General features: G+C 30.2%; 1 protein-coding gene across 2 annotated transcripts; it reads left to right on the top strand.

Moving 5' to 3' along the window:
• The first annotated feature begins 12,899 nt into the window (after positions 1-12,899).
• On the top strand, positions 12,900-25,929 carry LOC145959848 (terpene synthase-like). Of its 2 annotated transcripts, XM_083079040.1 has the most exons (9): positions 12,907-12,991; positions 13,591-13,670; positions 17,112-17,211; positions 17,328-17,482; positions 20,266-20,410; positions 20,839-20,959; positions 23,648-23,787; positions 23,871-23,973; positions 24,158-25,929. In XM_083079040.1, exons 3-9 carry the CDS (start codon positions 17,149-17,151, stop codon positions 24,391-24,393), a joined length of 963 nt encoding a protein of 320 aa, XP_082935166.1. In that variant the 5' UTR covers positions 12,907-12,991; positions 13,591-13,670; positions 17,112-17,148; the 3' UTR covers positions 24,394-25,929. The 2 variants fall into 2 exon arrangements, with proteins under 2 accessions (XP_082935167.1, XP_082935166.1); XM_083079041.1 differs by lacking the exon at positions 13,591-13,670 and having other exon boundaries at positions 12,900-12,991.
• The last annotated feature ends 289 nt before the right edge of the window (positions 25,930-26,218 follow it).

Genomic DNA, 26,218 nt, shown 5'->3' with positions numbered 1-26,218 from the left:
AGCGACACTTAAAACCTTTTGATACTTACTCAGGAGAGTGAGCTTGACAACATATGTCAAGATCATTGAAATCGGTGAGGTCGTCCGTAAAGTGCATAATTACCAAAATATGCACTAACGCGGAATATTAAATTATAGAAGTGTTTTAATTTATTGATTAAATTGATTATTTAATATTCCTCGCGCAAATATTTTATATTACAGAAAATATTTCGGCAACGAGAGAATTATCAACAACACCGTGTTCGACCTTAATAAACAGTATCGCGCTATTGTTAATATGTTACATGGCTTTATTATCATTCGCACAGTGACCTTGAGTAGTGACGTGGAGACGTTTCACATATTATCAAATTCTTCCTTTACATAGTCAACCTTGGCGATATAAACAGTACCGCGGTAATGTTTCTGACTTACGATCATTCGCTCAGTAGCTCTTGAGCGGTGAAATAGTAATGTGAGACTATCATATATTATCATATATTATCAAATTCTTTCTGTGAACATAATTGCAAGTGCAACGAGGAACTTTTCGTGAATGAGTGTAAGTGCAACGAGGAATTCAAATGAGTGCAACGAGGAAAAAGCGAAGAAAGCAAAAGAAAAAAGGAGGTTTTGGAAATGGATGGACCAATGAGATATGATGTAAGTCATTAATATAAATTATTTCTCACATTCATTATTTATTATATTGTTGCGTCCCCTCGTTCCGTCCCGCTGAATGTATTCGTCACCCGTTGAATTCTTTCGAAGAAGATCGTTTTCGCGCGCGTTGTCAAGATGTTATAAACAACGACTGTCAGAGAGTCTGAGCCCAGTTGTCAAGCTGTGCGAACGCGCGTCTATTTGTGATCCGTTTTACGATTATTCTGAATTATTGTATGTTACTCGCGGTTTATTTTTAAATTCTTGTGCATCTTAAATCGCGTTATTATTTACGAGTGCACGAACGTCAGCGTATGCCAATTGTGTCGCGCGCATTCGATATATATCGTTTCGCGGACGCAATAATATATAAATTATTTATCATTAGTATATATGCAAAATATACATGTTTCGTTTTATTTCTTTGATAGTGATTTTAAATTGTAACATATAAAATACATACACTTATAAAAAATATTCCATTTTATTTTAAAATAATTAAAACATTTATAAAATTTTTTATTAATTAATATTTTCAGATACTTCTTATATTTTATAAAACATTTCATATTAATATATTTATTTAAACATTTCATATATAAAAATATGGAAATTTTTTTATTTATCATATTTTTAAAAGTATATATCTATAAGAAATATAAATTATTTTGTAATTACGCGATTTATAACATTAAAATATATCTATTTAAAAGTAAAAATTAATTGCGCGCAATAATTAGTTTTAAAATCAATTATTTTGAACATTGCTTTAGATAATAGATTTTCTTTTATCTTTTATATTTGTATTTATCGTTTATATTTGCGAATTTAAATTTATGTACTATATTACAAAATAAATTTCAAATTATATATTATATTATATATAAAATTATATATAATATAACCCTCCCATTGGGTACACCTTTTTCCGGTGGGCGGGCTTCGTACTTGGATGGGGGGGGTGCCTTGAGGTTTATTTTAAATCTTTCTATTTATGATAAATCTTAAGGTGCCTGAATGGGAAGCTAAGTACCCTTTCGCGTCGTCGGTGCCGTCAACGTGCCGCGGACGGCAAGCGCATCGTTACCGCGTTTTTGCGTTGTAGTATTCTCGCGTCGTCGCGTTTTTGCGAAATTTTTAGACTTTTTCATATAAAATCCCAATTTCATTTATTGTTACGAGTCTCTACTTCCGATGCCAAATAACTGGGATGTTTCGAGTTTGCACACGTTGCTATGCAACGTACACTCGCGCTTCGTGCTTCGTGCTTCGTCAAGTGATTCGGCCCGAATTAGTTAGAACTCGATCGACTGCTCGGAATGGTCGTCAATGGGTCCCTTTTCTTTGCTCGTCTACAACCACACGCACTGCGTGTGTTAACCCTGTCGAGGAGTCGAGTGGATTCCTCTAGGCACGATTTTCACTCGGTAAAAAGGGTTGCCTCCCCATTTTCTAAATTGCTGAATGTTAGCATTTGAAAAATGTGGATTTCCTCTTCTTTTGCCGTCTACCACCCTGGTGTAGCATATAGCAATCGCGGGAGGCATAACATGTCCGGGCGGAGCACCTGAAATCGTGCTTAGCGGGTCCAGGTTCGATATGAGATAGGATAATTATGCGCGAAAAAGAGTTGGTGAACTTCATTTTCCTCTATTTCCGTCAATCGTTTTGTCTTCTTTCCAGTTTGGGCTTAATCTTTGCTCCTTGTATCGTTGCATTCCCGACCTGTTGGCTCGAAGCTGAAATGGGATTTTCGCTCGTACTGAAACCGGAAGTGCCGTACAAAGTATATACATATTAAGTATATACTATCGGGCGATCAAATAGAAAATTTTTTATCATATCGAAATAGTGCGGACACCGTTCGCGTGTAAAATAGCGAAAATAGCGATATAAAAATATCGCTCGTGAGTGCGTGAGTGCCGTTAAAAGTATCGTGCGTCAACAACATGAGAGGAGGAGGAGAGGCATCTTACATCGGCGGAGCAATTTGATGGTGAATATCTATTATTTATATATTAATTGTTATAAATCGTTAACTTGTTATAAACGAACAATAATTCGATTTTATTATTTAAATGAATTAAAGAGAAAGATTTTTATAAAAGTCATATAAAATTTTCTATTTAAAAACAGTTTGAAAAATTTATAAAATTTTTCCATACGTGTTTATCTGCTTATTATTTTACACATCGGATATAAAATTCCGCGCGATAAAAATTTTTTTAAATATTAATTGCATTTTGTGAGCATTATTATAAATGAATTCTATATTTGTATGTTACAGACAACTAGCTTCGATAACAACAACTCCACTGTTGCGCATCAGTGCCGGTGAGTGAAAAAAACTTTTATTTAACTTTAAGGTAACGGATTCGTAGAGATTGCAGATGTAGATGTAGATGTAGATGTAGATTGTAGATTGTAGATAAATCCGTTGCCTTAAAATGGAGCTAGAATGGATTAAATTAAATAATTTTAATAAGTTCTTTCGAACTTATGCTTTGCATCTATTGCGAAAATATATGGAAATATTAATTAAAAAGGGAAGAGATCAAGAAAAGATTTTTTTGTAAAGATTTTGTTTAATTTATTAAATAAAGGACACGCATTAACAATTATCAATTTTATTAATTTTTGATGCTAATTTATTCTTATAATACGCACTTATTTTCTAATTGCTCATAGCTCATCCATCGTAGAATTTGTTTGTAGATATTGTTTTTAAACTTTACTTTACTAGAACAACACAGGTGCGCGCTATGCGCGCGCCATTGAGCTCTTACATGAACAAAATAAATAAACTCTAGATTAAATTTTAATAAAATGAAATAATATATCTTATTTGTCTACCCTCTTACACACAAATTCTCAAAATACCGCGATGGCAGCCGTTCGAGACAACCACGAATCGAAGTAAATAACTCTCATCGATATTGAATAAAATGCATTTATCTAGGAAGTATCTGGAGATTATATCATCAATTTTGTCATCAATTATATTGCATAAATACTCCTATGAATAAAATTGTTGATAAAAGGATATAAATTCTATGGAAAAGTATAAATAAATCCATTTATAGTCACATTTCATCAGATACATTAAACAGATACATATCCTAAAAATTTTAAACAACATAATTTAATTTGAAGCCGTTTTCCAACAAAGTAATATTAATGAATTAAAAAAATTACTATAATTATTTTTTATCTGAACTTTGCATAGTTCCTATTAATTTAATTATATTTCTTTTATTAAAATCTTCTTTTATCTAAATTTAAATATTTGTCATCATCAAAATTTATAATGTTATTTTTTAATTTAAATGTGCCATCAGTAATTGATCTTTATCTTATTCTTTCGATTATTATTCATAATGGATGTAAAATTTTATTTATGCTTGTAGAATTGTAAAATATATACAATGTAATAATTGTTACGTCCAGACCCTGGAATGGATGGGCCGTATGGAAGGACGCAACTTACTTACCCCGTGACACACTTTATTCGGGCGTGTGTATGGATCGGGTAGAACGAATGTGAAGGGCCTGACACAGGTCAGCGACCGAAGGTCTCTTTAACGCTGCGTTTTTAAGCCTATTCGTTCGATGTTTTCCCCTTTTCGGTAAAGGAATTTAATCCTTGTTACGCGGGATGGGACCTAGTGCGATCTCGGGATTTAGGGAAGAGAACGGTTTAAATAATTAAATTATACATTAAATTAAAAATACATATATTATAAAAAAAAAATAATGAAAGAAAAATACATCTTAGCAGTTGTAGGTATGCGTGAGTGGGTATCTGTGTGTGTATGTATATATTCTCGCGGGTGTTACAATCGTTCGGAGGTTATCAGTCAGAATATACAGGGAAGAATTTACGTTAAGAATTAAATTCTGACTGGTTAATACAATATACATATAATTAATATAATATAAGAAATAAAACAAAATAAAAAGTGAATGTGTAATAAAAATATGAATAACGCTTACTCATTAGAAGAAGTATAGAATTCGTCGCTTGCGAATGTGTTATAGTTAGAATTAAAATTTTCTAAATTCACTGAAACACAGGTCTAAATTAAAATACAATAATAAAATTAAGATAAGAGATTCGCCAAGTCTAAGTTCGAAAATTATTCATCTATTTCAACGGTTTCTCCCAAAAGTAATGATAATTCAAAGGAAAATAATATGAAGAGAAAGGAAAAGATAATAATAATAATAATAATATGAGGATGGGAAATTAAAAGAAAACGAAAGGGAGTCAAAAAAAAAATAGAAATGAAAAGATATATATATAAAGAAGGGCTGAAACGAGATATAATGATAGAAAACAATATAAATTCTCGGTAAATAAATCAGAAAGAGCTAATAAAGAGAAATAAGGAATTGTTCGCGAATCGCCTTACGGAGATTCCCGGCGAACGGGGAATTGTTCGCGAATCGCCTTACGGAGATTCCCGGCGAACGGGGAATTGTTCGCGAATCGCCTTACGGAGATTCCCGGCGAACAGGGAATTGTTCGCGAATCGCCTTGCGGAGATTCCCGGCGAACGGGGAATTGTTCGCGAATCGCCTTACGGAGATTCCCGGCGAACAGGGAATTGTTCGCGAATCGCCTTGCGGAGATTCCCGGCGAACGGGGAATTGTTCGCGAATCGCCTTACGGAGATTCCCGGCGAACGAGGAATTGTTCGCGAATCGCCTTGCGAAGATTCCCGGCGAACGGGGAATTGTTCACGAATCGCCTTACGGAGATTCCCGGCGAACGAGGAATTGTTTGCGAATCGCCTTGCGGAGATTCCCGGCGAACGGGGAATTGTTCGCGAATCGCCTTGCGGAGATTCTCGACGAACAGAAAGAACAAGGAATGAGACTGGAGGAGAGGTGAGACAAGGATTGATTGATTGATAGTAATTAGTAAAAATTTAATGGTTATTAAACCGTTTAAAATTATTTGTCAGACATAGATTTTAAATTATGAGATAGTAAGATATGGGAAAGGGAGAAAATGAAAATTACTCAATTTTACTCACAACTCGTTGGCATCACAAAAATGAGTGCGTTCATAAAATTGCAATGGCTGAGGTCGGAGATTTATAACATGAAGAGCTGGGTAATGGAGATGTTCATCAGAAAATTCACACGATGCACAATTAAATGTTAACAAAATCATTTTCACTGTGATATAAAACAGATGAATAACTCAATTGCATAATGCAAGAAAAAAAGGATCCCCGAGGCTATATAATTTTAAAATTGAATGACTGAATCTTGACTGGAGCTGTGAACTGAACTGTCAACTGCACTGCTGTTCGTTGGAAGAATTAGCGTACTGAACTGTCAACTGGAGTGTTAATAGCGCGCGTTGCGCCTTGCGCTTGCATTTTAAAGTTATTACTCCTCCTCCCTTCTGGATGGTGGGGAATCTTTTTAGGCGAATTAAATAATTTCTATTACTCCCTTCCTAAGGTTAAGGAGCTTGATTTTTAAAAGGAGAGGGGTCTCTTAAGATTTTTATTGGTTAAGCTCTTTGGCTCGAGACTTAGCTCCATCCAGTAGAGAGTGGGAGTGAGCTGATTATCTTATCGCTTGATGATTTGGCGATTCGGAGAACGCTCGAGGGTGGCCTGTCGAACGAGCGCACGTGCACTATCAATTTCAAGAATATTGCTGTATGTTTAGATTTTGACAATCTTCCCGAGAACCAGATCTTTATTTTAAAATTTCTTTAGATAGAGAGGCTTCGAACATAAAGCCGTACCAATAGATACGGGACAGTTAGAGTTTCTCATAACAATTTTTCATCTCATAATTCACGAATTTATTTAGAGTTTCGTTAACGCTATCTCGACTGGCCATTCCCTGAATTAGATTTGTTAAAGTTTAATAGCGATACACGCGGATTAGGTTGCGTTCTTCTACGCGTTATCATTATTCCTAAGAAGAATCGATTTACATTCCAAATGCAAGTCGATTCTCGATTTCTTTCTTCCACGAAATCGTTTCGAGGAAAGAAAAGAATCGTGGAGTCCACCGGACGTAACATAATGTATATAAAAATATATTAAATAATTTTAAAATTTAAAATATGTTTAAAATTCACTATTATCTACAAATATACAATATACCAATATTCAGAAATGATATGCTTGATTATAAATTTTTGATATCACTATACTTAGAAAAATGTTTAAGATAGTCAATAAATATCGTAGAATATCGTAATAGGTAAAATCGACCTATTGATTTTCATCTATTATATCACACGAAGTACTTCTCTGAATAAAACAATCGAGGAAAGGATATAAATTATATGAAAACCTAATCAATAAATATCTACATCAATAATATTTTATTACAAACATTTAACAGACATATAGTCAAAAAATATTAAATTTACATCAATAAAATTTAAAATGGAATTTGAAGATTTTCAAGAAGTTCTAAACGCAGCTATACCCGAAAGAAGAGAAAATGAAGAAATTGATGAATTAATAGACTCTTTAACACTTAATGAAATACTGGATAGAATTCAAATTTTTGATTCGACAGTGTTAGTATTCTTCATGGTTATTATATACAAACTATTATACAGATTATATATACAAATATTATACATATTACATTATATATATTTCACACACACACACACACACACACACACACACACACACACACACACTCTCTCTCTCTCTCTCTCTCTCTCTTTTAATTTATTTATTTCAGTTTTAAAATCATATATTCTAAATAAACTTTATAAATATATTTTTTCCAATAACAATATAAAATAATAATAATAATAATAATAATAATAATAATAATAATAATAATAATAATAATAATAATAATAATAATAATAATAATAACAACAACAATAACAATAATAACAATAACAATAATAACAATAACAATAATAACAATAACAATAATAACAATAACAATAACAATAACAATAACAATAACAACGATAACGATAACGATAACGATAACGATAACGATAACGATAACGATAACGATAACGATAACGATAACGATAACGATAACGATAACGATAACGATAACGATAACGATAACGATAACGATAACGATAACGATAACGATAACGATAACGATAACGATAACGATAACGATAACGATAACGATAACGATAACGATAACAATAACGATAACGATAACGATAACAATAACAATAACAATAACAATAACTATAACAATAGCAATAACAATAACAATAACAATAACTATAACTATAACTATAACAATAACAATAAAGCAAAAATTTCATTAATCCCTTTTAATCAAAAAGATCAAATAAAATATAAAAGCTTTAGTTTTTATTTTATGGTAATTTAAAGTCGTATATTATTATAAATAACGAAAAAATTCCCGATGTCGCAGATTTCGAAGTTTCTTACATGAGAGTTCATTTATAATATTTACGAATATATGTCAAAAAATGAAATGCATTTTTTATTCATTTGAAAGAAAATTTTAACAGAATAATGAGAATTTTGCGATCAAAATAATATCAAACACGATATAAATCTCATAAATTTAGTTAAATATATAATTATAAAATTTTTATTATCAGACTAATTAAAAATTATCCGATTTACGTCGTGTTTGATATCATTTTAATCGCAAAAATTTCTTCAATTCATTAAAATTACTTTCAAACCGATGAAATTAAAACTAAAAGTTTCAATTTTTATTTTATAAGATGTTTACATTTTCGTGAATTGCGAATGGATAGAGGATGCGAAGAAACCGATTGTAAGAGTACTTCGGAACTCTTTGATGATAGGTCATCTCCCTCGCTCTCTACTCATGGTCTTACTTTCTCTGTCACACTTGACAATCGTGATAGATAGCTCGGAAAGATAAGCGGACCCAAGAATCGAGAGCGAGCGAAACAGTAACAAGAACGAGCGAGACAATAATAGGAGCGAGCGAGACAGTAATAGGAGCGAGCGAGACAGTCATAGGAGCGAGCGAGAGCAAAATAATAGCGCGCAAGAAAAATCCGATTCTTGAACTCGAGGCTCGAGTCCTCGTTGCTCGTGCTATCTCTATCTCGTTTGCTCTTATTGTTATTTCACTCGTCCTTCTCGCTTCCTCATGTTACTCTCGCATCGCTTTTATGCATACATACGTACATACATACGTACATACCATACACACACACACACACACACACACACACACACACATATTACATACTATTAACTGTGCGTAATCTCTTTTGTTTTAATACATATTATGAATTCGAATAATTGATCATGAGAAAAAAAATTATTTCACACTGAAAATGTTTATCATAAAATTTTGCGAGACGTCTTTATATGTGCGTGACGACACACATATATGTATAAAGATGTCTCGCAAAATTTTATGATAAATAAATATTTTTAGTGTGAAATAGTTTTTTCTCATATGATCAATTATTCGAATTCACAATATGTATTAAAACAAAAGAGATTACGCGCAGTTAATAATATGTAATAAAACAATTAATAAACCCATAATATGTTCTCATATGTTCTCATCATTTTGATCCACAATTATGGATCTAGTCCGGACACGCACACATCGATGGTTTTACCATGGCATCGAAAAGTGGATCTGGCTATGTAGTTCCGTCGGCTCTAAAATGGATCCACGGGGCGCCACTGCGCGGCTTAGTGAAACCGTCACACGAAAAATGACAGCATGGCCCCTCTCAGGCTTCTCTCTGCTATAATTAAGTACCTTTTCGTTAAGTACTTTTTGAGTTATGAGGCTTGAAATAATTTCTTAATTTTACATAAACCGTAAAATATCTTGTAAAATATTCATTTTTCGATTATCTTACCTTAATACTTTTACGTACAAAATAATGAGAGGAATCAATTGGTGTAAAGAAAACACATAGTTGTTTTTAAGAAAAAATATGGAATTGTTAATTGCAAATTACATATTTTTTCTTCAAAACAACTATGTGTTTTCTTTACACCAATTGATTCCTCTCATTATTTTGTACGTAAAAGTATTAAGGTAAGATAATCGAAAAATGAATATTTTACAAGATATTTTACGGTTTATGTAAAATTAAGAAATTATTTCAAGCCTCATAACTCAAAAAGTACTTAACGAAAAGGTACTTAATTATAGTGTTTTGGAAAGCTCTCGAGATAAGCTACAAGAATATGCAATGATAAATAGTAGGTTCCATTTAAGAAATTGAAGGTGACCTTCATGTGACCTTCAAATAACTCTTCAAGGCCAAACCAATGGTACCATCTTATGGCCTCCTCGAAACCATACAACTTTTGTCTGAAACATTTTTGTTTGCTGGGTTTAGTTTTTGAAATATTTTACTGTCCAAGTTAAAATGGGACACCCTGTATATATATATATACAGGGTGTCCCAAAAGCATCGCACTTTCTCTTAAGGGCAGATTCCTTAGAACATTTTAAGACGAAAATCCTAATAAAAGAATGTCAAGGCTATAATAGTTTTTAAACGGGAAGCGATTATATCTCACTAATAACAGAGCTGAGATTTCGCGCGCTTAGGTACGGCAAAATGCCAAGTGAAAGAAATGCTCCTATGAATAGGACACCCTTTCTATGATATTATTATTATCATAAATTTACAATGACATTGTCATCATATTCCAAACACATTCCAAAATATTGTAAAATATAAAGTAAATAAATATCAAATCTAATTCTATTATAATTTATTCGTCTCGCACAGCGTAGCATAGTAGACACCTTCACGATTATAATATTGATCGATCACTTTGACAGCTAAAGTTGAAACATGTCGCAAATTTTTTTATTTGAATCATTTTTAAAATGCTTTTAATTTTTGCGTCGATCATTCATAAAAAAATGTAATGCAACGCGTAGAGAAACAGAAAAACTTATGATGACAATGTCATTGTAAATTTATATAATAATCATAATATCATAAAAAGGGTGTCATATTCATAGGAGCATTTCTTTCACCTGTCAGTTCGCCGTACTTGAGCACACGTAATCTCAGCCCTGTTATTAGTGAAATATAATCGCTTCCCGTTTAAAAAGTGTGATATTTTTAGATTATCTTTTAGCATATATGTAAATGTGTATAAAAATAAACAAAAATATATTTAGTTTATAATATAATCAATAAAAAAATATATATATAGAGTTATATATATATAGAGTTATATAGTATAGTATAGTGTATTTTAAAAAATAAGTATATACAGGGTGTCGCAGATCAACCGTATCAGCCGAATATCTCAAAAACTGAGCGCAGCAGACAAAAATATTTCAAACAATAGTTGTAAGGTTTCAAATAACGCATTACATGGCGATATCATTATATACATACTAATATATAAATCTATACATACTAAAAATATACTAAAAATAACTATGTGTAAATTATATATACTTATATTATATATATTTATTTTTATACTATATTATACAGGGTGTCGCAGACCATCCGTATCAGCCGAATATCTCAAAAACTTAGCGCGGTAAACAAAAATATTTCAGACAAAAGTTATAAGGTTTCAAGTAACGCATTACATGGCGATATCAGTATGACCTTGAAGAGTGTTGTCAAGGTCACGTAAAGGTCACCTTGAATTCTGTAAATGGAAACCCCAATTTTTTATTGCATTTATTCTTGTAGCTTATCTCGAGGGCTTTCCAAAACACTATAATAAAATATTTGTTCATTAATTACTTTTTGAGTTATGAGGTTTGAAATAATTTTTTAATTTTACATAAACCGTAAAATATCTTGTAAAATATTCATTTTTCGATTATCTTACCTACATACTTTTATGTACAAAATAATGAGAGGAATCAATTGGTGTAAAGAAAAAACATGGTTGTTTTTAAAAAGAATATGTAATTGTTAATTGCAAATTACATATTTTTTCTTCGAAACAACTATGTGTTTTCTTTACAACAATTGATTCCTCTCATTATTTTGTGCATAAGTATTAAGGTAAGAAAATCGAAAATGAATATTTTACAAGATATTTTACGGTTTATGTAAAATTACGAAATTATTTTAAGCCTCATAACTCGAAAAGTACTTAATGAAAAAATATTTTGTTATAGTGTTTTGGAAAGCCCACGAGATAAGCTACAAGAATATGCAATAAAAAATAGGGGGTTCCATTTAAAAAATTGAAGGTGACCTTTACGTGACCTTGACAACACTCTTCAAGGTCATACTGATATCGCCATGTAATGCGTTACTTGAAACCTTATAACTTTTGTCTGAAATATTTTTGTCTACCGCGCTAAGTTTTTGAGATATTCGGCTGATACGGATGGTCTGCGACACCCTGTATAATATAGTATAAAAATAAATATATATAATATAAGTATATATAATTTACACATAGTTATTTTTAGTATATTTTTAGTATGTATAGATTTATATATTAGTATGTATATAATTAGAGTTTATAGTATTAGTTTATAGTATTAGTAGTAAAAATAATATAATAAGCAAAAATGTATATTTAGCTTATGTTAATACACACAAATTCAATTATATGTATATCATTTAAACATATTTAATAAATAACAAATGTTCATTTGTAAAACTATTTTTGTTATTGTAATTAATTACAAATGAGCCATTCACAGATTAAAATGATTAACTCCACTTTTTAAATTTTTCAAAATTTTAGTGCTAAAGCACTTGATTGATCAAAATCAATTAGTTTGGCACTAAAATTTTAAAAAATTTAAAAAGTGAAGTTAATCACTTTAGCCTGTGGGCGGCTCAAATATTAAATAATAAAGAAACATCCCATTAAGTATATATTCTTAGCTGTCAAGAATATCTAATAAGAATATTTAATAAGAATATCTCTTTAGAAGATTTACCTCTTAACTTAAGAGGATCTTCTTGCCGCCTATATTAGTGGTATATATTCTAAAGATAAGTGGCATATTCTTAAGTTATGAATACAATTTTTTCGGTGTACTTCGCAGTTCGCACTTAGCAATTCACAGAATTTTTCGCAAGTAAAACCGCTTTTAGTAAAACCGGTCTTAGTAAAACCGCTCGTTCTTATTAGTAAAGCTGCAAAGTTACGCAGCTATATTCGTCTTCGGACTTATCTCGACGTTTTCGCCATTTCAGTTCCTGAAACTCTGTACATTTTTTTGTAAATATAATTTTATTTAATTGTGTGGTGTGAAATAAAAAGATCAGAAAAAATACAAAAAAATACGTGTCGTGTAGAGTCTCTGTAGCTACATATAACAAAATTGTCGTGTCCTATTCTGTAACGATCTCTCAAATTCTGCGCTGTGACTTATATACATATAAACGGTAAAGAGAGTCAAGTAATGTATAAATGTACACATGCGCAAAGTCGCAGACCTATTTGTTATGATAGAAACTGTGTTAAATTTTTGGCAAGTTGTTGACAATGTTTAAATAAATTTCTGGTAAACGTTCACGACTTGCCAAAAATTTAACACAGTTTCTATCATAACAAATAGGTCTGCGACTTTGCGTATGTGTACATTTATACATTACTTGAAAACTCGAAAACGAAATTGTGTCTATTGCCTTTCATCGATGTTTATTGTTTATGCGCTAACGGAAAGTCGTTCTCAATAGCTATATTATAAATATCACTTCATGTTTATTAACAGATAGCTACAAAGCCAAATAAGATATTTATGGCTCTTTTTCTAGAATGAATACTTTCCCAGACAGCACAAAAAGGCCAAAAGATGTCTTAAAGACGTCTAGAGGACTTTAAGACGTCTTTAAGTCGTTTTTTAGATGTCTTTTGGACATGTGTGCTGTCTGGGTTTAAGTTTTTACTATAAAGGCGCGTGTTTTATGGAATTTTTTGGTTTATTTATACATTACTTGATTCACTTTACCGTTTATATATAAGTCACATCTATCCGTTAAAGACTAGTCGATCTTTGTTTTCGGAGATATTAAGTTGTCGCTATTCGTCTTTTCGGCGCGTCATTGTCTTCGATGCCTGGAAGTAAGTCTTATTTCCGTAGTTTTAACTTCTTATCTTTTTAATTTTTATTTCTTTTTGACTCTATGTTTAGTTTATATTTATTTAGATCATTTTTTTTTAAATTGACATTAAAATATTTTCAATTTCATAATTTTCATGTTTAATTTTAGTACTTATTTCTTTCTTCGTTCATATTAGTTACATTATTTATTTAACTTATTTTACTTTTTGTTCTTTGTTTTTACGTAGGCATCGTCAAGATAATGAGATACCGAGACATTTATTATCGCTTTAGACAGCACCCTTTGTAACAGACTCCGATATAAAACACTTTTGTTATTTTTTATTATATTATCACATTTGCGCTGAAGATGACCCAAAAATAGGGTCGAAACGTTCGCTATCCTCTCTTTGTATTTGTTCAATATTTATTTGATTGTATTATAAATAAATGTGTTATAACATCGACACTCGACTCGTATTGCCATTATAACTGTTTTGTTTAATTTTATATTTCGAGTCTTATACTTCTTATTATATATATTTATTTTTTTTTATATATTAATGAAAATGATAAGATATAAAAAGTAGAAAAATTATGTGAGAGAATATACACTACTGCTCAAAAGTATTTGGCCACCCTTAATTTAAGAGAAAACTCGAAAACGAAATTGTGTCTATTGCCTTTCATCGATGTTTATTGTTTATGCGCTAACGGAAAGTCGTTCTCAATAGCTATATTATAAATATCACTTCATGTTTACTAACAGATAGCTACAAAGCCAAATAAGATATTTATGGCTCTTTTCCTAGAATGAATACTTTTAAGTTTTTACTACAAAGGCGCGTGATTCATGGAATTGTTTTGTTTATTTGATATTTTAGAATGTAACGGATATAGATTTGCGTCAGTTATCTGCTGCCATTTGAACAGAAAACACATCTCTTGACGCATATTTTGCAAAAATAATATATAGATAGAGAAGATATAGATAGATATACAGGGTGTCCCATTTTAATATCCCACCCCAAATAACTTTCTTATTTTTAATTTTAGAAAAAGATGTTTCAGACAAAAGTTGTATGGTTTCAAGGGGGACATAAGGTGGTGTCATTAGTTTGACCTTGAATAGTTGCTTCAAGGTCACGCAAAGGTCACCTTCAATTTTTTAAATGAAACCCCTTACTTTCTATTGCATATTCTTGTAGCTTATTTCGACAGGTTTCCAAAACACTATAATTAAGTTAGTTTTCATTAAGTACTTTCCGAGTTATGAGGCTTGAAATCATTTCTTAATTTTACATAAACCATAAAATATCTAGTAAAATATTCATTTTTCGATTATCTTACCTTAATACTTTTATGTACAAAATAATGAGAGGAATCAATTGGTGTAAAGAAAACACATAATTGTTTCGAAAGAAAAAATGTAATTTGCAATTAACAATTACATATTTTTTCTTAAAAACAACTATGTGTTTTCTTTACACCAATTGATTCCTCTCATTATTTTGTACATAAAAGTATTAAGGTAAGATAATCGAAAAATGAATATTTTACAAGATATTTTACGGTTTATGTAAAATTAAGAAATGATTTCAAGCCTTATAACTCAAAAAGTACTTGAGGGAATAATATTTTATTATAGTGTTTTGGAAAGCCCTCGAGATAAGCTACAAGAATATGCAATAAAAAATAGGGTTTCCGTTTAAGAAATTGACGGTGACCTTCACGTGACCTTAACAACACTCTTCAAGGTCATACTGATATCGCCATGTAATGCGTTACTTGAAACCTTACTTTTGTCTGAAATATTTTTGTCTGCCACGCTCAGTTTTTGAGATAGTCGGTTGATACGGATGGTATGCGACACCCTGTATATATATAGGGTGTTCATTTTGAAACCTTCCACCCATTTATTTCATGATTGACTATTTTTTGCGAAAAATGCCAAATATGTCAATTTTGTTTTTGAGAGGGACATTCAAATACATTGAATATAACGAAATTTTTTCATCCCCTTCGTCGAAGTAGCTACTCCTTCAAAAATCTTAAATGGCAATAGGAGTCAAGTATATCATTTTAAAGGTCTTTTTTGATTGTTTATACAATTCTTTCTTTTTTTTTTTAAGTGAATATTTTTCGAGAAATCGCACTTGGAAGCTTTAGGTGTCAAAAATATTTTACATATAAAGATAAATTTTGGAGTAGAATTTATTTATTAGTTATTTATTATAATAAATGTTCAAAATGTTCTGTATTGTTTTATAAGCAATAAGATAAATGATTTTCAAATTCTGAACAAATATTTTGAAAAGTTTCTATAGGAATATCTCTGCATTCTTGTACAATTCTTCGACGCAAATCATTTACATTACTGCATTCTTGTACAATTCTTCGACGCAAATCATTTATATTACTGGTGTTTTATAAATAACGGATTTTAAGCGCCCCTACAAAAAATCTTTTTCAAAATGTTAAAAAATTTATTTTTTGCGCTAATTTTATTTGTTTATAATTGAAATATGATTGACTTAAAACAAATGTCGTACAAGATTAAGTTGACTGATGAAGATTAACTGTGATTTTTAAAAATTACGTCTGTGACGTGCCTAGTCTTAAGTTAATTAAAACAACTTTTATATTATAAATGTCAAAGAAAAATAAAATAGTTATATATATAGTTATATATAAAACTATTTTATTTATATATATTTTATATATATAGTTATATATAAAATATATATAAATAAAATAGTTATATATATAGTTCTATATAATTATATATAGTTATATATAAAGTTATGTATATAGTTATATATAAAATAAATAGTTATATCTTTCAACATTTAATTGAATTCTTACTTTTATTTTAATAAAAATGAGAAATATAAACATTTTTCTTGCATTATATGTCGAAATAAATTAATATTTCTAAATTTCACTATTCATGTTCCATAGTATTTGGTAAGACTAGATTTATAAAAAATTTAATAATACAATTTTAATTTTCCGTATAAGTTAACTCTTGATTATATCTGTTTCAATTAAATATTTACAAATATTTTGCAGTTTTTTTCAGTTACATTTACTAATAAAGGATTACAAGACCGACAATTTTTACGAATATTTTACGAATATTGAATATTGAACACATAAGTAGTGAAATGTAGATAAATTAACTTATTTTAATGTGTATAATACAAGAAAAAAATTTATATTTTCTCGCCTCTAATAATACAGCTGCATTGAGGAAGTATTCAATATTGAGTCGAAATCGAATCATTCTATATCGATAATTGATCGAAAGGTGATAAAAATCAATTAAAATCGATGAATATAAAATTAATTATGAATTAATTTTTTTTTATGTTTTCGATGTGTCGACTTTTACGTCAATCTGATGAGTCATTTCTCGCTGGATTATATATAAAAATATTTTTCTCCTTAAATTCTTACAGTTTTGAGAGAGGAAGATATCGCTGAGAATTGAAAAACATGACAAATACAAATAACAACTCGTTTTATTATTCTCTGAGTGGCAACAAACAAGAAGATGACGTAAGAATTTATCTTTCATTCTATTTTTTCTCTTTTTCTTAGGTATTTCATTTGTTTATGATGACTACAGAGATTTTGGTGACGTAAAAGATTTAAAAAATTATGATTTATTGTAGAAACTGTTAGAACCGATCAGATACAATCTTCAAGCTCCTGGAAAGCAGATAACGGCAAAATTAATCCAGACTTTTAATTACTGGCTAAAGATATCGCCTAACAGAATAAAAGCAATCGAAGAAATAGTAATCATGCTTCACAACTCGAGCAATATGTAAGTTTGCATTTTGCTACATTATAATTTCTATGTTTTTTTATTCCAATTGCGCACATTTCTATTTCTTCATAATATATATATATTTAGATTGTTATGGTTGTCTAAATACTTCTACATAAATCTACATAATTTTCATTAAGGAATATTATTTTTGTAATATTTCACACAGCACCAAGTCGTCTAAAAGTACTCTTAAAACTGGATATATTTTTGTCATAGACATCTTTTACTGACATCATTAAGTCGATGGAAAAATGGCTAGAATCCCGACAAAAACAGTTACGTCACATCCTCGTCGAATCCACGTATTTTACGTGGCTTACGTGGATGCAGATTTATCCACGAATTATCTACATGGATGTAACTTTCTTTTTTCATTATTACATCGAGGTACTTTATTCTCGAAATATCAATGTAGATTTCATGTGGATATTTCTATTGAAATTATGATTAATCATTCAACGACTCAGTAATATTGTAATGTTAAAAGATATTTTATTAAAATTTTTCAATTGTAATTTTGTATCTGAAATATTTCAGAAATATACCTGCATCATGTTTTTTATAATATTTATAATATTTATATTATAATATTATAATATTTATATTTTATATAATATTGTATTTGCAATATTTCTGAAATCTTTCAGAAAGATAAAAAAGTTTGCTAAAAAAAAGATTATATCTGTATGTTTCTAAATATGTAATAGTACATATGTATATAGAATATGCTTCCTCGCTTTGCCGCTATGCGGCGCTGCATCAAATTAGCTAACTCGTATTCAACTTTTCGTCATAAAGTGTATATAAAGAACTAATACTAAGGGCCGCTTCGACCAAACTCCGATTAATTCAATCATTGATTAAAGGGTTGCCAACATGACAAAATAATTCAGTGTGACCAATTGTATTTCTAACAATATACAGAGAGAAACCAATATAATTGTAGAAATACAGTATATCGTCAGAAATCGCCGCGCGCCGCCATTATGTTACAATGAGACCGCCTTCACCGCCACGCACTTCTAGCCACGCGCATTGGCCGATTTTCTTTAATTTATTTCTCGTTAATTATTGCGAATATTGCATAACTGTACAAGACTTTTCTTCTAATTTTGAGCCAATCTACCTTAATTTTTTAAAGTCATGCTCACTTTCATGACACCCTGTGTACAGGATGTTCCACACTCGCAATTGAAATTTCAATAACATATTCCTGAGTGAAAACTAATTGTAAGATGAAAATTCTAATACAAAAATGTTGAGGCTATAATATTTTTTAAGTTATAAATCAAAGTTTGTCAATGATATCGTGTAAAATTCGCGCATAATTACATTCACTCATGTACCGATTTATCATCTGTTATTGCTTTTTTCATGTCAGATGATTTTAATTTTTACTGCATGACTGAATTTATTTTTCTGTTTTATTATAATGATTTTTATAATGATAATAGATTAATTTCTACAAATATTTCTTTGATTAAAGAAAAATGTATCTCATTTTTCAAATATGTTAAATATGTTTTTATTTAAGATTTTATAATTCTGTTTAAATGTAATAATTGAACAATTATTTAAATTTTTATTTAAAAAAGAACGTTTTCTGCATATATTATTTATAATTTGTTAATACTAATTAATCACCATAATGTATGATTATGTATTAATTATGTAAATAATAAATACGCACATAAGAAATTACAAAATAAAATCAGCTATGCAATAGAAATCAATACCACCTCATATGATAAAATCAATAACAGATGATTGATCGGTACGCGTATAAATATAGTTACGGACCTAGCGCGCAAATTCTACACGATATCATTGACAAACTTTGATCGCTGAAATTTGTAATTTGCAATTATATAGATATATCTTAAAAAAGTAGATGTAAAAATATTGATATTTTATAAAGTATTAATAACTGTTTGCGCAATTAATTTCTAAATAGTATTTCAATAAAATAATAACGATATGGCGAATAATTTTAGTGCAATTATGAAGAAATTTTTTATCAAGTCATGATGTCATTATTGTGAAATGTTTTCACAATTTTCCTATCGAGGAATCCATCCTCGTGGCAACGGCATCGACGCATATTCTGTGAAGAGCAGGTCTAGAGCAGTTTCCTGGAAAGCGAAAGACTTGGGTTCGACTCTCGATCCAGCCACTTGCATCTCACATATTCTTTTAGTCCACGAATATTATTTCCTAGCAATTACTCATTGGGCTGAAGAGAATATACACACACTCTTCAGCCCAATGAATAATTGCTAGGAAATAATATTCGTGGACTAAAAAAATATGTGAGATGCAAGTGGCTGGATCGGGAGTCGAATCCGAGTCTTTCGCTTTCCAGGCAACTGCTCTAGACAGCTAGACTGCTCTAGACACTGAGCTATCCAGATCTCATACCTAATGCCGCTTTTCAACACAATGACATGCGACTCCAAAGTGATGTTGGCATCTCGCTCGATGGATGCAATGCCGATTGCCACGGAGGACTCCTGAAAGGTCGTTTGCTGACCAAATAAGTGTCGGTGGAGGTATTCGCATGCACTGCATGCTGGCTTCCGACTGGTCTTTCGTAAGAAACGGCACCGACGAGCACAACATAATTTTTACATTACATTTATTTCTATATTATTATTTCTATACTACGTGTATTTTATATTACATTTTTTTTATATTACATGGATAAAATGGAATTTATATATCAAAAGTGCAATTTTCTATATATTCTTAATATTATAATTTGTTTTATTTTTTTACAGAATTGACGACATTCAAGATAATTCTATTTTGCGGAAAGGTATTCCTGTCGCTCATTCTGTTTTTGGGATTGCTAGCTCACTAAATGCTGCCATTTATATATTGTCTATTGCTTTCGAACGAGTTATTAATTTACAACATCCTGCAGTATGTAACCATATTATACTTACAAAAAAAAGATAAAGTATACAGTATTTTAGTCGCATTATCTTTACAAAGCAAGATTGAAAATTACAGATCTTATTCTCTCTTAGTGTTCAAATATTTTCAAAAAATGCAAAATTTGAATACTATCTTTGGATTATATGGCATTTATATATTTAAATAAACCGAAAAGATTAAAGATTATTTTGTTATAGAAAAAATAAAAATTATTGCGAGACTTGACTGAAAAGGAAAACATACATAAATGTTTTATCGTTAAAAAAACGATAAACATTTTATGATATTTTAACATAAACTAATTTAATATAAAACACATTAAATGTCGTTAAAATTGTAAAAGATAAGCTCCATAATGCATGTTAGATAAAATTGTGTATTGTATTATTGTACTAACTACGTTTTCTTTTCAGGCACCAAAAGTGTGTATAGAACAATTGTTGGAACTTGAAAGAGGTCAAGGAATAGAAATTTTTTGGCGGGATAATTTTATTTGCCCAAGTGAGAAAGATTACAAGGCTATGGCAATAAAAAGTAAATGTTAATATTTGTGTGTGCATATATATATTTTTTTGAAATAAAAAAATTACATATAAAAAAAATATATATATATATATATATATATATAAATTAATAGATATTTCAATTATATATATATATACAGGGTGTCCCATTTTAACTTGGACAGTAAAATATCTCAAAAACTAAGCCCAGCAAACAAAAATGTTTCAGACAAAAGTTGTATGGTTTCGAGGGGGCCATAAGATGGTACCATTGGTTTGACCTTGAAGAATTATTTGAAGGTCACTTCAATTTTTTTAAATGGAGCACCCCATATATTTTTACATATTCTTGTAGCTTATCCCGAGAGCTTTCCAAAACACTATAATTAAGTACCTTTTCGTTAAGTACTTTTTGAGTTATGAGGCTTGAAATAATTTCTTAATTTTACATAAACCGTAAAATATCTTGTAAAATATTCATTTTTCGATTATCTTACCTTAATACTTTTACGTACAAAATAATGAGAGGAATCAACTGGTGTAAAGAAAATACATAGTTGTTTTTAAGAAAAAATGTAATTTGCAATTAACAATTCCATATTTTTTCTTAAAAACAACTATGTGTTTTCTTTACACCAATTGATTCCTCTCATTATTTTGTACGTAAAAGTATTAAGGTAAGATAATCGAAAAATGAATATTTTACAAGATATTTTACGGTTTATGTAAAATTAAGAAATGATTTCAAGCCTTATAACTCAAAAAGTACTTGAGGGAATAATATTTTATTATAGTGTTTTGGAAAGCTCTCGAGATAAACTACAAGAATATGTAAAAATATATAGGGTATTCCATTTAAAAAAATTGAAGTGACCTTCACGTGACCTTCAAATGACTCTTCATGGTCAAACCAATGGTACCATCTTATGGCCCCCTCGAAACCAAACAACTTTTGTCTGAAACATTTTTCTCTCCCGGGCTTGGTTTTCGAGATATTCGACAGGATGGATTAAAATGGGCCACCCTGTATATATGTATATATGTATATATATATATATATATATAACATGTATAACTTGACGTTTGCTGGGTACGTGTATATATATATATATATATATATATATATATATATATATATACACGTACCCAGCAAACGTCAAGTTATACATGTTATATAACTGTAACAATTATATTTATTGAGTGGGAAATTATAACTAATAACACAGGCCCACAAACAAAAAAATAAACTGTGATGGCGATCTGACTAGGCTAGTCTTATGTATTTTGGCCCGCTGAATTCGAATCTGACGTCAGAATTGCTGCATCACGTCACAGTTTTTTTTTAATCTCAAAAATAGACGAAAATTTCGTAAAAATCGACATTCTAGGGTAATAAGACTGCGCTTCTTGAAGAAAAAGTTACCGAAATCATATTTTAATGTATTTTAATGTATTTTCAGACATTATAAATCCAAATCCGACCTAGAATTTAAACGTTGTGCTCAATTTATGATGCGAGCTGGACCTAATGCCCGAATAATGTGTCTTATGATCTCTTACGCTTTTTTCTTTCTGTTATATTTTCTCTTTTTAACATCCAACAAAAATCAGCCATCATGTTTTCATCCCATTGTCCTTGATATCGGCGCTCCATTTCTTTAATATCTTGATGGAATCGCTCTCCTTGCTCCTCACTGTAATCCCCAAGATTTTCTGGAAAGTAATCTAGGTGTGAATGGAGAAAATGCAATTTTAGATTCATTAAGCATCCTAATTTACCAAAATTTTTAACCATATTAGCTACTATTTTCTCGTAATCTATTATAATCCGAAGCTAAGTTGAAGGAGGGAATTTTCGATGGTCCTCAAATTCGTACAATGCCGCGGGACGAAACGTTCATTACTACAATGAATGACACTGAAAAAGCTGCGTGGCTTAGTTTTCAAGAAGTAGTAGAAAATTTCTTGGGTAATTACAAAAGTAAAGATTACGAGAAAATAGTAGCTAATATGGTTAAAAATTTTAGTAAATTAGGATGCTTAATGAATCTAAAATTGCATTTTCTCCATTCACATCTAGATTACTTTCCAGAAAATCTTGGGGATTACAGTGAGGAGCAAGGAGAGCGATTCCATCAAGATATTAAAGAAATGGAGCGCCGATATCAAGGACAATGGGATGAAAATATGATGGCTGATTTTTGTTGTATGTTAAAAAAAGAAAATATAGCAGAAAGATAAAAGCGTAAGAGAAATCCACTTCACAGTTCATTTGAAGATAAAAGAGTGCGTAAGCGCAAACGATCATAAAACACATTATTCGGGCATTAGGTCCAGCTTGCATCATACATTGAGCACAACGTTTATATCGGATTTGGATTTATAGTGTCTGAAAATACATTAAAATATGATTTCGGTAACTTTTTCTTCAAGAAGCGCAGTCTTATTACCCTAGAATGTCGATTTTTACGAAATTTTCGTCTATTTTTGAGATTTAAAAAAAACTGTGACGTGATGGAGCAATTCTGACGTCAGATTCGAATTCAGCGGGCCAAAATACATAAGACTAGTCTAGTCAGATCACAGAGTACTTTTTTTTTGTGGGCCTGTGTAATTATATTACTGTTACTTAGTGTTTACTGGGTGTGTGTATATATATATATATATATATATATATATATATATATATGTATAATTGAAATATCTATTAATTTTACAGAAATTGGTTGTCTCTTTAACTTGCCAGTAAGATTAATGAAATTGTTCTCAACTTATGAAGAAGATTTGTCGCCGCTATTAGCTATTTTGAGTTTATACTATCAAATACGTGATGATTATTGTAATTTATGCCTCGGTGATGTGAGTAATAATATATATATTTGCAACATTATACGTACTTAAATAAACTGAAAAGATTGAAGTCAATATATTTTTTGTTATAGTATACCGAAGATATAAGTTACTGTGAGGATTTGACTGAAGGAAAATTCAGCTTTCCAATTATTCATGCGCTTACAACCAATCCTGATGATAAGCAAATAATGAGTATCCTTTATTATATATTACTTTTTTTATATTTTTTTAGTTAACACACTAGTAACACATTTACTAAAGAAATGTAAATAGCCCTACATTACATATACATACACATATACACAATTTTCAGATACTTTATAATTTTATTTATAATTTTATTATATATATGTTTCCTTAATAATGTCTGATAAAGATATTCTAAAACAACAAACAAAAGATATCGGAATGAAACGTTATTGCATTAAATTGTTAGAAAAATTTGGCTCTCTCAAGTATACAAGAAGCGTACTTGAAGAATTGGACATGAAAGCAAGAGCTGAGATTGATCGCTTAGGAGGCAATCCGCTCCTAATAAAAATTCTAGATGAGTTCAAGAATTGGGATAACAAAGAAGCGTCCCAAGATCCCTTAACACGAACGTTTTTATAAGAAAGAAAATATACCCATATAGAAAATAATTGATATTAGATATCCATTGAATATTCTTCATAGGCATTAAGGATATCCACGAGTATCAGTTATTAGAAATAGCTATAGATATTCAAATGTTCGCCAAACGAGTTTCATAAATATCTACAAGATGTATAAGCCATTATCTACAACATCCAGAATATCCATACAACATCCAGTTGATACTTATGTGTGTGTATAAATATATATATATATATATATATATATGTGTATATATATATATATATATATATATATATATATATATTACATATATATTACATATATTACATATATTACATATATTGATATTTATTAAATTTTTGCACGGATATCCATTTTATATATAACAGAATTCGTGATCGTCTGCGATTAATTTTTGAAGCTCTGAAGCTCCTCACAAAAGATAGAAAAGATGCAGCTATAATAGTCTTCGAGCTAGTGCGCTCTTTGACCGTTGAGCTGTGATTCGCGGGTCTTGTACCGTGCACGGCCTTATATACTGTCTTAATTGGATTCCACTCTCGAGTTCGGCGCTCCCGTTTTCACTACCTAGTGACAAGACGCGATGTGGATGTATATAAATATCCAGTATATCTTTAGTAGCTACTTGGTGAATATACACTTACACGAAAAAAAACCAGGCCATTAAATTTTAGCATTTTTTTATCAAAGAAGGTCGCAGAAAATTGATTAAAATATGAATTTGTTAGGAAATAAATGAGCTTAAAAACTCATACATTTTTGTACCAGGAAACTGATACAACTGAGCAATGCAACTGTTTTAAAAAAATTTGTTTCCCATTTCTCAAAGTCTATCTTCAACGTCCGCTATTTTGTAAAACATTTTTTGTAAGTCAAATTTTTTTTGTTTGTTTTTAAGAGAAATGTTCAAGCTTTAATTTGAGCTTTGTTTCATCTCAGTATGATGATTTTTCACTGATTTATTGCTATTGAAAGATGTTAAAAAATTATACTAAAATTTAGTGGCCCGTTTTTCTTGCGTATGAATATAGATATGAGAATAATATCGTGTGTATCTAATGGATATCTTTGGTAGCTACTTAATGGATATGGATATGTGGATTATGTATATATATATACAGATCTACTAGTTATCTATAGAGGGCATAAACCTTATATAGCCATTTAGATATTTATTAGATATCCATTAGATAATTTTTTCTGTGTGGGTATTAAATTTATGTTTTGTGTATTATGTGTTATGTATTATGTTTATCATATAAAGTGTCTTCCTAAGTGCGCTGAAAATACTAACAGTACTGTTTTCGCGTTCCAAAATTGTTTTCAGCGTGCTGCAAGAGAATAATAATTATTACCATTTTAATGAAAATAGGTCCTAAGGAGTTGCTAACTTCTGACTGATTCTGCACACATTCTTGAGGTAATACAAATTCAGTAATGCATATGGCGACTGGTCGTTTCCACATTTTTCGTAACATTTAAAAAAAAAGGAATGTCATTAATAAATATATCATTTTATACGTCATTACATATTTTTATGTTATTTTTTTATACTAGTTATGTAGGAACACATGAACGGCAGTAAAGAAATTATTCTAAGTCCCTCAGTGAAAAATAAGATAGAATATATTTGGCTCAAGATACAATATAATTTGGCAATGTCAACGGCATTAAATTCGAGCGAGGACTGTCTCTTCCGACAGTTAATCGGCTGTATTTATTTCTTTTGCTTAGACTTCTAGATAATTCTAGACTTTTCGGTTATTGTTTTGTCTTACGACCTCGTCAAGGTAATCGGAGATATTGTTTTTACTTGGCT

The sequence above is a fragment of the Camponotus vicinus genome, unplaced genomic scaffold (genome assembly GCF_025532165.1).
Source record: "Camponotus vicinus isolate PSW18456_S1 unplaced genomic scaffold, iyCamVici1.0 SCAF_1, whole genome shotgun sequence".
Taxonomy (NCBI): Eukaryota; Metazoa; Arthropoda; class Insecta; order Hymenoptera; family Formicidae; genus Camponotus; species Camponotus vicinus.
Note: the sequence above shows the minus strand (reverse complement) of the source record. Positions and strands in the feature narration are given on the sequence as shown.

Bases quoted from the DNA above. Each gene is read 5' to 3' on its own strand.
- LOC145959848 (XM_083079041.1), top strand. From the start codon at position 17,149: ATGACAAATACAAATAACAACTCGTTTTATTATTCTCTGAGTGGCAAC. The intron at 20,411-20,838 runs GTATGTAACCAT...TTTTCTTTTCAG, and splicing joins TTAATTTACAACATCCTGCA to GCACCAAAAGTGTGTATAGA. The intron at 20,960-23,647 runs GTAAATGTTAAT...TTAATTTTACAG, and splicing joins CAAGGCTATGGCAATAAAAA to AAATTGGTTGTCTCTTTAAC.